The sequence below is a fragment of the Cherax quadricarinatus genome, chromosome 47, assembly GCF_038502225.1.
Source record: "Cherax quadricarinatus isolate ZL_2023a chromosome 47, ASM3850222v1, whole genome shotgun sequence".
NCBI classification, from domain to species: domain Eukaryota; kingdom Metazoa; phylum Arthropoda; class Malacostraca; order Decapoda; family Parastacidae; genus Cherax; species Cherax quadricarinatus.
The window spans coordinates 3,284,777-3,297,276 of record NC_091338.1 but is presented as its reverse complement, the minus strand read 5'-3'; the positions used below and the strand labels follow the sequence as shown (position 1 = coordinate 3,297,276).

The following is a 12,500-nucleotide window of genomic DNA, read 5'->3' as shown; positions in this document are numbered from 1 at the left end:
GGGCAAGAGCAATTTTCAATAATTTTTTTTTCTTGGGGGGGATGTGGGGAATGGGATGGTGGAGGGGGTAGGGGGAGGGAGGGAGGGAGGGGGACAATCAACAGAGAGGCGATGGTGTGCGATTCATTTTTAAATGTCCCAGTACAATTGTTCCCAGCCGTGTTCAGGGCTTGGTGCTGTGTAGGTAGCAAGGTTTGTTCAGGGACTGGTATTGCGTAGGTAGCAAGGTTTGCTCAGGTACTGGTATTGTGTAGGTAGCAAGGTTTGTTCAGAGACTGGTATTGTGTAGGTAGCAAGGTTTGTTCAGGGACTGGTATTGTGTAGGTAGCAAGGTTTGTTAAGGGACTGGCATTGTGTAGGTAGCAAGGTTTGTTCAGGGACTGGTATTGTGTAGGTAGCAAGGTTTGTTCAGGGACTGGTATTGTGTGGGTAGCAAGGTTTGTTCAGGGACTGGTATTGTGTAGGTAGCAAGGTTTGTTCAGGGACTGGTATTGTGTGGGTAGCAAGGTTTGTTCAGGGACTGGTATTGTGTAGGTAGCATGGTTTGTTCAGGGACTGGTATTGTGTAGGTAGCAAGGTTTGTTCAGGGACTGGTATTGTGTAGGTAGCAAGGTTTGTTAAGGGACTGGTATTGTGTAGGTAGCAAGGTTTGTTCAGGGACTGGTATTGTGTAGGTAGCAAGGTTTGTTCAGGGACTGGTATTGTGTAGATAGCAAGGTTTGTTCAGGGACTGGTATTGTGTAGGTAGCAAGGTTTGTTCAGGGACTGGTATTGTGTAGATAGCAAGATTTGTTAAGGGACTGGTATTGTGTAGGTAGCAAGGTTTGTTCAGGGACTGGTATTGTGTAGGTAGCAAGGTTTGTTCAGGGACTGGTATTGTGTGGGTAGCAAGGTTTGTTCAGGGACTGGTATTGTGTAGGTAGCAAGGTTTGTTCAGGGACTGGTATTGTGTAGGTAGCAAGGTTTGTTCAGGGACTGGTATTGTGTAGGTAGCAAGGTTTGTTCAGGGACTGGTATTGTGTAGGTAGCAAGGTTTGTTCAGGGACTGGTATTGTGTAGGTAGCAAGGTTTGTTCAGGGACTGGTATTGTGTGGGTAGCAAGGTTTGTTCAGGGACTGGTATTGTGTAGGTAGCAAGGTTTGTTCAGGGACTGGTATTGTGTAGGTAGCAAGGTTTGTTCAGGGACTGGTATTGTGTAGGTAGCAAGGTTTGTTAAGGGACTGGTATTGTGTAGGTAGCAAGGTTTGTTCAGGGACTGGTATTGTGTAGATAGCAAGATTTGTTCAGGGACTGGTATTGTGTAGGTAGCAAGGTTTGTTCAGGGACTGGTATTGTGTAGATAGCAAGGTTTGTTCAGGGACTGGTATTGTGTAGGTAGCAAGGTTTGTTCAGGGACTTGTATTGCGTAGGTAACAAGGTTTGTTCAGGGACTGGTATTGTGTAGGTAGCAAGGTTTGTTCAGGGACTGGTATTGCGTAGGTAGCAAGGTTTGTTCAGGGACTGGTATTGTGTAGATAGCAAGATTTGTTCAGGGACTGGTATTGTGTAGGTAGCAAGGTTTGTTCAGGGACTGGTATTGTGTAGATAGGAAGATTTGTTCAGGGACTGGTATTGTGTAGGTAGCAAGGTTTGTTCAGGGACTGGTATTGTGTAGGTAGCAAGGTTTGTTCAGGGACTGGTATTGTGTAGATAGCAAGATTTGTTAAGGGACTGGTATTGTGTAGGTAGCAAGGTTTGTTCAGGGACTGGTATTGTGTAGATAGCAAGATTTGTTCAGGGACTGGTATTGTGTAGGTAGCAAGGTTTGTTCAGGGACTGGTATTGTGTAGATAGCAACGTTCGTTGTGTTCAGGGCTTGCTATTATACATCCATATAAATACTGTTCAGAGTTCGGTATGGTGTACCGACGTACGCGCACGTACATGCACGTTCATGCACGTACATGCACGTACATGTGCTTACAAAAGCGCCCAAATTTCCAATAGTTGACCAGGTCTATAGACATACTTGGATTAAGGACCCCCGTTCCCCTGTTTCTATGAGTGGAAGTCACAATACCATGGCTGCAACAATTCACAACTAACCCACAATACCATGGATGCAATAATTCACAACTAACCCACAATACCATGGCTGCAACAATTTACAAATATTGTTCATGTCTATGTTATTCACTTGTGTATAATTCTCTCACAAATTAAAAAAAAAATCTCATTTTTAAAAAATTCTCACGAATTTTTCTTTTCACCCATAATCACGTGGAAGTGCTAAACCCGAAGGAGCCATGCAGCGCCCTGCGAGAGGAAGGCAGTCTAGTTGAAGGGACCATTGAAGGGACCATTGAAGGGACCATTGAAGGGACCATTGAAGGAACCATTGAAGGGACCATTGAAGGGACCATTGAAGGGACCATTGAAGGGACCATTGAAGGGACCATTGAAGGGACCATTGAAGGGGCCATTGAAGGGGCCATTGAAGGGACCATTGAAGGGACCATTGAAGGGGCCATTGAAGGGACCATTGAAGGGACCATTGAAGGGACCATTGAAGGGACCATTGAAGGGACCATTGAAGGGACCATTGAAGGGACCATTGAAGGGACCATTGAAGAGACCATTGAAGGGGCCATTGAAGGGACCACTGAAGGGACCATTGAAGGGACCATTGAAGGGGCCATTGAAGGGACCATTGAAGGGACCATTGAAGAGACCATTGAAGGGACCATTGAAGGGACCATTGAAGGGACCATTGAAGGGGCCATTGAAGGGACCATTGAAGGGACCATTGAAGGGACCATTGAAGGGGCCATTGAAGGGACCATTGAAGGGGCCATTGAAGGGGCCATTGAAGGGACCATTGAAGGGGCCATTGAAGGGGCCATTGAAAGGACCATTGAAAGGATCATTGAAGGGGCCATTGAAGGGACCATTGAAGGGACCATTGAAGGGACCATTGAAGGGGCCATTGAAGGGGCCATTGAAGGGACCATTGAAGGGGCCATTGAAGGGACCATTGAAGGGGCCATTGAAGGGGCCATTGAAGGGACCATTGAAGGGACCATTGAAGGGGCCATTGAAGGGACCATTGAAGGGACCATTGAAGGGACCATTGAAGGGACCATTGAAGGGACCATTCAAGGGACCATTGAAGGGACCATTGAAGGGACCATTGAAGGGACCATTGAAGGGACCATTGAAGGGACCATTGAAGGGACCATTGAAGGGACCATTGAAATGAACATTGAAGGGGCCATTGAAGGGATCATTGAAGGGACCATTGAAGGGATCATTGAAGGGACCATTGAAGGGACCATTGAAGGGACCATTGAAGGGACAATTGAAGGGACCATTGAAGAGAACATTGAAGGGACCATTGAAGGGACCATTGAAGGGACCATTGAAGGGACCATTGAAGGGACCATTGAAGGAACCATTGAAGGGACCATTGAAGGTACCATTGAAGGGATCATTGAAGGGGCCATTGAAGGAACCATTGAAGGGACCATTGAAGGGACCAATGAAGGGGCCATTGAAGGGGCCATTGAAGGGGCCAGTGAAGGAACTATTGAAGGGACCATTGAAGGGGCCATTGAAGGGATCATTGAAGGGGCCATTGAAGGAACCATTGAAGGGACCATTGAAGGGACCATTGAAGGGGCCATTGAAGAAACCATTGAAGGGACCATTGAAGGGACCATTGAAGGGATCATTGAAGGGACCATTGAAGGAACCATTGAAGGGACAATTGAAGGGACAATTGAAGGGACCATTGAAGGAACCATTGAAGGGACCATTGAAGGGACCATTGAAGGGACCATTGAAGGGACCATTGAAGGGACCATTGAAGGGACCATTGAAGGGACCATTGAAGGAACCATTGAAGGGACCATTGAAGGGACCATTGAAGGGATCATTGAAGGGATCATTGAAGGGACCATTGAAGGGACCATTGAAGGGGCCATTGAAGGGACCATTGAAGGAACCATTGAAGGGGCCATTGAAGGGACCATTGAAGGGATCATTGAAGGGATCGTTGAAGGGACCATTGAAGGGATCATTGAAGGGATCATTGAAGGGACCATTGAAGGGACCATTGAAGGGACCATTGAAGGGACCATTGAAGGGATCATTGAAGGGGCCATTGAAGGGACCATTGAAGAGACCATTGAAGGGACCATTGAAGGGACCATTGAAGGGATCATTGAAGGGATAATTGAAGGGATCATTGAAGGGACCATTGAAGGGGCCATTGAAGGGACCATTGAAGGAACCATTGAAGGGACCATTGAAAGGACCATTGAAGGGACCATTGAAGGGACCATTGAAGGGATCATTGAAGGGACCATTGAAGGGACCATTGAAGGGACCATTGAAGGGACCATTGAAGGGACCATTGAAGGAACCATTGAAGAGACCATTGAAAGGACCATTGAAAGGACTATTGAAGGGATCATTGAAGGGACCATTGAAGGGACAATTGAAGGGACCATTGAAGGGATCATTGAAGGGACCATTGAAGGGACCATTGAAGGAACCATTGAAGGGACCATTGAAGGGGCCATTGAAGGGATCATTGAAGGGGCCATTGAAGGGGCCATTGAAGGGACCATTGAAGGGATCATTGAAGGGGCCATTGAAGGGACCATTGAAGGGACCATTGAAGGGACCATTGAAGGGACCATTGAAGGGACCATTGAAGGGGCCATTGACGGGACCATTGAAGGGACTATTGAAGGGGCCATTGAAGGGGCCATTGAAGGGACCATTGAAGGGGCCATTGAAGGGGCCATTGAAGGGACCATTGAAAGGATCATTGAAGGGGCCATTGAAGGGACCATTGAAGGGACCATTGAAGGGACCATTGAAGGGACCATTGAAGGGACCATTGAAGGGGCCATTGAAGGGACCATTGAAGGGACCATTGAAGGGGCCATTGAAGGGGCCATTGAAGGGACCATTGAAGGGGCCATTGAAGGGACCATTGAATGGGCCATTGAAGGGGCCATTGAAGGGGCCATTGAAAGGACCATTGAAGGGACCATTGAAGGGACCATTGAAGGGGCCATTGAAGGGGCCATTGAAGGGGCCATTGAAGGGGCCATTGAAGGGACCATTGAAGGGGCCATTGAAGGGGCCATTGAAGGGACCATTGAAGGGACTATTGAAGGGGCCATTGAAGGGACCATTGAAGGGACCATTGAAGGGACCATTGAAGGGACCATTGAAGGGGCCATTCAAGGGACCATTGAAGGGACCATTGAAGGGATCATTGAAGGGACCATTGAAGGGACCATTGAAGGGACCATTGAAGGGACCATTGAAGGGACCATTGAAGGGACCATTGAAGGGTCCATTGAAGGGGCTATTGAAGGGACCATTGAAGGGACCATTGAAGGGATCATTGAAGGGACCATTGAAGGGACCATTGAAGGGACCATTGAAGGGACCATTGAAAGGACCATTGAAGAGACCATTGAAGGGACCATTGAAGGGACCATTGAAGGGACCATTGAAGGGACCATTGAAGGGACCATTGAAGGAACCATTGAAGGGACCATTGAAGGGGCCATTGAAGGGATCATTGAAGGGGCCATTGAAGGAACCATTGAAGGGACGATTGAAGGGACCATTGAAGGGGCCATTGAAGAAACCATTGAAGGGACCATTGAAGGGACCATTGAAGGGATCATTGAAGGGACCATTGAAGGAACCATTGAAGGGACCATTGAAGGGACAATTGAAGGGACCATTGAAGGAACCATTGAAGGGACCATTGAAGGGACCATTGAAGGGACCATTGAAGGGACCATTGAAGGGACCATTGAAGGGACCATTGAAGCGACCATTGAAGGGACTATTGAAGGAACCATTGAAGGGACCATTGAAGGGACCATTGAAGGGATCATTGAAGGGATCATTGAAGGGACCATTGAAGGGACCATTGAAGGGGCCATTGAAGGGACCATTGAAGGAACCATTGAAGGGGCCATTGAAGGGACCATTGAAGGGATCATTGAAGGGGCCATTGAAGGGACCATTGAAGGGACCATTGAAGGGACCATTGAAGGGACCATTGAAGGGATCATTGAAGGGATCATTGAAGGGATCATTGAAGGGACCATTGAAGGGGCCATTGAAGGGACCATTGAAGGAACCATTGAAGGGACCATTGAAATAACCATTGAAGGGACCATTGAAGGGACCATTGAAGGGATCATTGAAGGGACCATTGAAGGGACCATTGAAGAGACCATTGAAGGGACCATTGAAGGGACCATTGAAGGAATCATTGAAGGGACCATTGAAAGGACCATTGAAAGGACTATTGAAGGGACCATTGAAGGGACCATTGATGGAACAATTGAAGGGACCATTGAAGGGATCATTGAAGGGACCATTGAAGGGACCATTGAAGGGACCATTGAAGGGACCATTGAAGGGACCATTGAAGGGACCATTGAAGGGACCATTGAAGGGAACATTGAAGGGACCATTGAAGGGACCATTGAAGGGACCCTCCCTCGGTCACTCATTCTCTCGTTTTCACAAAATTTCGTCTTTAAATGGACACTGGAAAGATACTCCAGAATAAAATTTCGTTTATCCTGCTCACGCTTATGGTAAACATATCGAAAACCGAACCTCCTGGATATATATATGTATTCATGGGGAGAGCGCTAAACCCTCAGGGGCAGTAAAGCGACTGGAGAATGTGTGTGGCAATGACGTATGATGCAAGAAAATAGAGGGATACCTACCTATATATATATATATATATATATATATATATATATATATATATATATATATATATATATATATATATATATATATATATATATATATATATATATATCAGTAGTGGCGCCAAGAGGAGGCTTGGGGGCTGGTAAGCATCAGTGTGGCTCCTCCAGTTAATTCTACAACACTTAAACACGCAGTCGTTGTTTACCTCTGTCTGCGGCTGTCTAAACGCACTTGAGGAACACTAATGATAGAAGAACAAATGATATTGCAGTTATATCTATCAAATCGAAATGAGCCAGGAAGATTCTGAACAGCTGGGTATCTTGACCGATGGAACGTTTCGCCAATACAGTAAGTTTCTTCAGTCAAATACAGAAATAAAGATGGTGTAATTAGTCCATCAATAATGAACTAATTACATCGTCTTTATTTCATAACTACTACTCCTTGATTTGTCTGACGAACCCTACTGTGTAGGCGAAACGTTTCATCAATAAAGATACCCAACTGCTGCACATGTGTCCTAAACATCAAATTATCGGTATTTCATACAATTATCAACATAATTATGAACGTTGAAGGTACCACTGGTACGTATGCTTTCAATCACCACAAAACTATCCACAAGTGCCTTTTTCTACAACACAAGACTGACACTGCTATAACTTTTATATCCGGTTCCCTCGAGTAGAACGAATCTATTATGCTCCTGTTATTTACAATTACATCAGTAAGGCCAAGATGCAAGATCATTATTTTGATATCAAACTTATTGATGTAATATTAGGTACGTAATTAATGTTCCTATTTTTTTCGTTACTGGAACTGGTTTTCTAACTATTGTATATGGATAAAAGGATCTTAAGAAAACATACCTACTTTTAAATTCGTCATTAAGATACACACTAAGGATAAAAACAGTGTAGTTGCTGTGGAAAGACAGTGTGCTCAAGCCTTCATCTAAGCAGAGAGATAGTCAAGCACCTCAAGACGGAAATTTTGGAGCTGGTCCTCATGTGTATGCTTAACACCACAGACGTTAACACAGCACTACAGAACACTAACTTAACAACACTACACTAACTTAACAACACTACAAAACACCTACATACGAACACAAAACGCCAACATAAGAACGTAGAAGTCGACATAAAAAACACAACACACCAACGTAACACCAAATAGCAACATAATACCACACACACAGTAACATAATACAATACACAGCAACATAACACCACAAAATATCAAAATAACACCACACATAGCAATTTAACACCATACACACAACAACATAACACCAACACAACAGAACACCAACATACCACCACTCACAACACCAACACCACAGAACACCAACATACCACCACTCACAACACCAACACCACAGAACACCAACATACCACCACTCACAACACCAACACCACAGAACACCAACATACCACCACTCACAACACCAACACCACAGAACACCAACATACCACCACTCACAACACCAACACCACAGAGCACCAACATACCACCACTCACAACACCAACACCACAGAGCACCAACATACCACCACTCACAACACCAACACAACAGAACACCAACATACCACCACTCACAACACCAACACAACAGAACACCAACATACCACCACTCACAACACCAACACAACAGAACACCAACATACCACCACTCACAACACCAACACCACAGAACACCAACATACCATCACTCACAACACCAACACCACAGAACACCAACATACCACCACTCACAACACCAACACCACAGAGCACCAACATACCACCACTCACAACACCAACACCACAGAACACCAACATACCACCACTCACAACACCAACACCACAGAACACCAACATACCACCACTCACAACACCAACACCACAGAACACCAACATACCACCAATCACAACACCAACACCACAGAGCACCAACATACCACCACTCACAACACCAACACCACAGAGCACCAACATACCACCACTCACAACACCAACACCACAGAGCACCAACATACCACCACTCACAACACCAACACCACAGAACACCAACATACCACCAATCACAACACCAACACCACAGAACACCAACATACCACCAATCACAACACCAACACCACAGAGCACCAACATACCACCACTCACAACACCAACATATACCTCGCATCACCGGGTATAAATGATCTAAATTAATTACTATCATTACACATGGCAGTGTTTGTGGGTCATTAATTATACTCAAATTAATTATACGAGTTAGAGCTTACGGATGATTAGGATGAGTTTTGTGGCATATGTGTTTGTTTGTGTATGGCAGTATCTTGTAGTCCTGTAAATTACTTGTGGTTCTGTAGAATGCTTGTAGTCCAGAAGATTGCCTGCAAACCTGTAATTTTCTGTAGTCCCGCATTTCTCAAAAAAATCTTTGAGTAGGATCTATGAATTCTTCCAAAAGACAGAAATATTGATGGGCAGCTTCAGATTCGGGGCCTTAAAACAATCTTAAGATGACCCTAAGCTTATTACTCACTGTTAACTTTCTTCCGAATCTAAAACAGAGGATTTACTTCCCAGCTCAGCTCTCGCAACTTACAAGTTTGTTCATAAACTCTCAGATTTAATACTTGCTAGTTGGTACATATTTAATGCGCTTGTGAGAGAGTGTTCCTCTGTGTGTTAATTATGGCCGCTTGTCATGTGTCTACTAGATGCTCTTCGGCTTGAGGGTAAACAGACACTTCCGTGAGACACGCTGTATTAGGATGTTTATTAAGACGTTTCGCCCACCAGAGACTATTCTGTTTAATTCAATGATTCGAAGTTTACAGAGTATGTATTATATTGTGTCATGGGTTATAGCTACGTGATGGTGGTGTTTGATTTATGCGGGATGAGTCTAGCGAGAAGATCTGAAATAAAAGACAGTCAGGGTTCTGTATGATAGAAGTGACATTTCAGATTAGAACAGATTCTGAATAGCGCCTGTTGTGCTTCTTACTTTTTGTTTGAAATTTAATTTTCGCATTTTGGAAGATGTGTTTGTGGGAGCTGCGGTGAATAGTGCAGGCATTGCTAAAATTATCTCTTCGACAAATGTATTAGTGTTCTCTGATGTATTTTGCCAATCTCCTATAAGTCTCCCTTCACGTAGTTTGTTCCACTTCCCTACGTGGGATGATGTAGATGTCAGTTCTAGTGTCTTCGTAATGTGTGCTTCTCTTGTTACTAAGTTCTTGACAGTATTGGGTGTTGTAGTTTGGTGAAAACTACAATGAAACCATGGGATGAGGTTCTATACACCCTCAAATAGAATCCTTTGAAGACTCTTCTGTCCTCGGATCATGGTGAGACATGATCTTGATTGAGGGTTGATTAAGTTCATTTGTGTCGAGTTGTTTGGGTACGATAACCAGGATGTTGTCCATATATCGCAGTCATGTTACTCCATTGGGGATGTGTGGATTAGGTTTCTCCTCCAAATGGCCCATGGATATGTTAGCCAAAACTGAGCTAAGGGTGGGCCTATGGCTATCCCAAACGACTGCCTTTACACAGAGTCGCCCAGCGAGAAGCAATGGAAATTGATCCTTAGCTGGAAGAGGAAGATACAGGTCGTCAATATCTTTCAGCAGAGCAGAACTATTGCAGAACAAAACATTATACCATAATAAAATACTCGCCAATATTAATTCAAGATATGCAACCACCATTTTCAGCAAATAAGGACGACAGTCAAGCTTGTGATCTCCCGACATTAGCGATTGATTTTTTTTGTGATCAAGTCACTCCAATTAGAGACGACAGTCAAGCTTCTGACCACCCGACGAGGATGCGTGATTTTCCTAATGTAGTCACTTGCTCTGACCTAGACCTTTTGCCCTCTTACCCTTCCATTAGGCTCTTTAAAAAACCACGTCATAAAAGAATCATCCCAGAGTAGTTTCCTACGACTGTTGCCACATCGGCAACGAGGTCTCAATTAAAACAAACACGTAGATCCAAATGATATGTGTATTATCTGATGGAGTCATTTCTTGGTGCCATTTCTTGATACAAACTGGTCAGTGATTTAACTTCCTGTAAACAACTGATAAATCTCAAGAGACTACTTATCCAATTCAACTAGTATCCACCTCAACAATATCTTCCCCTCTCCTCCTCCTTAGGTACTCCCACATCTCCAACATTCCTCATCACTTGGGCCTCAACTTTCCCACTTCCAGTTCCTCCAACATCTCCAGCGCAGCACTCCACCCCTCCACCACCCACCAGCCTCCCAGCTAACTACTTCCAGACCAACGCACCAGTTACCCCCAGGCACCTCATCTGTTGCCAATTAATTGCTTTCACCTTAACAAGAATTGCTGGTGAATAGAGCTTTACTTGGCGGACAGTGGAAGGTTTTCTTGCAGCCTCTCCTAAATAGGTTACAGAGTTTACTAAAAATTTATCAAGCACTTTGCTGTTTCTTACACACACACACACGTGTGTATATATATTAAATATATATGTAGTAATGATAAAAATTGTATTATTATTATTATTATTATAATTATTATTATTATTATTATTATTATTATTATTATTATTATTATTATTATTATTATTATTATTATTATTATTATTATTATTATTATTGTTATTATTATTATTATTATTATTATTTCCTCAACAGAAGTACATGTACTTACAGATGACATGAGTTTAATATCATGAAACAGTGACGGTAACTTCGATCACAATTTAATTCCTTGTGTAATTCCACTTAGCTGAAATATATTCGAAACATCAATACGTAAAAATCTGCATTATCAGTTTAAGTGTTGCACTTCGAAGTTTGTTCCTCCAGTGTCAGCTGTCAGTTGTCAGCTGTCAGCTGGTAGTGTAAGGTTCAAGTTTGATTCTATTTAAGACATGGGTCTTAACGATCCGATGACCCACTCCGTAGAGCTTCTGGTCCTTCATTTAAAGCCTTCCGCTGGCCTGCTTGCAACACTCGTAGAGTATACACACAATGCTGGTTATGGCATATGATTGTGGAAACGTTACGTCCATGTTCCATGGAAAACATAGCGTCTTTACGATAAAATGCCATAACTGTCATTGTGTGTTTTATTTACATTCCTCTGGCTTCTCAGTCCACGTCATAACATGTAATATTTAAAACAAATATAAATTATTATTATTATTACAATCAAGGGGGAAGCGCTAAACCCGGAGGATTATACAGCGCCTGGGGGGGGGATGTGGAAGGCATTCAGGCTTAATTTGGGGAACTGGAGCACAGATCCAATTCCCTAAATCAAGAGCCCCTCACCAACATCAAGGAACCTTCCTTGAGGGGTAAAACAAATATAAAACAAAGACGCATACTTACGTGTGATGAGATGGCGGCATAGCTAATACTAGGACTACTGCTACTACTACTACTACTGCTACTGTTACTACTACTACTACTACTACTACTACTACTACTACTACTACTACTTCTACTACTACTACTACTACTACTACTACTACTACTACTACTACTACTACTACTACTACTGCTGCTACTACAACAACTACTACTACTACTACTACTACATTTACCTGTCCTCTCCAGGTATTGCTCTCAGCTGTTCCGTTCATCTCTTCCCAGACACAACTCTCCATCAAGGCAGAATTAATTGAATATTCGATCCTAGCTAGCTAGCCAGGGCAATCTCGGGAGTAGCCAGAAATCTCCTCTTGGCAACCACGCT

At 43.7% G+C, this 12,500-nt stretch overlaps 1 protein-coding gene across 1 annotated transcript in view; it reads right to left on the bottom strand.

Moving 5' to 3' along the window:
• Positions 1-12,153, bottom strand: part of LOC128696587 (uncharacterized) — a 61,729-nt gene extending 49,576 nt beyond the window's left edge. The window contains exons 1-2 of the mRNA XM_070094626.1: positions 12,134-12,153; positions 4,344-5,362 (exon numbers count right to left, since the gene is read on the bottom strand). Coding sequence (XP_069950727.1) covers positions 4,344-5,362; positions 12,134-12,153 — 1,039 coding nt within the window. The remainder of the gene's footprint in view (positions 1-4,343; positions 5,363-12,133) is intronic.
• Positions 12,154-12,500: the final 347 nt, after the last annotated feature.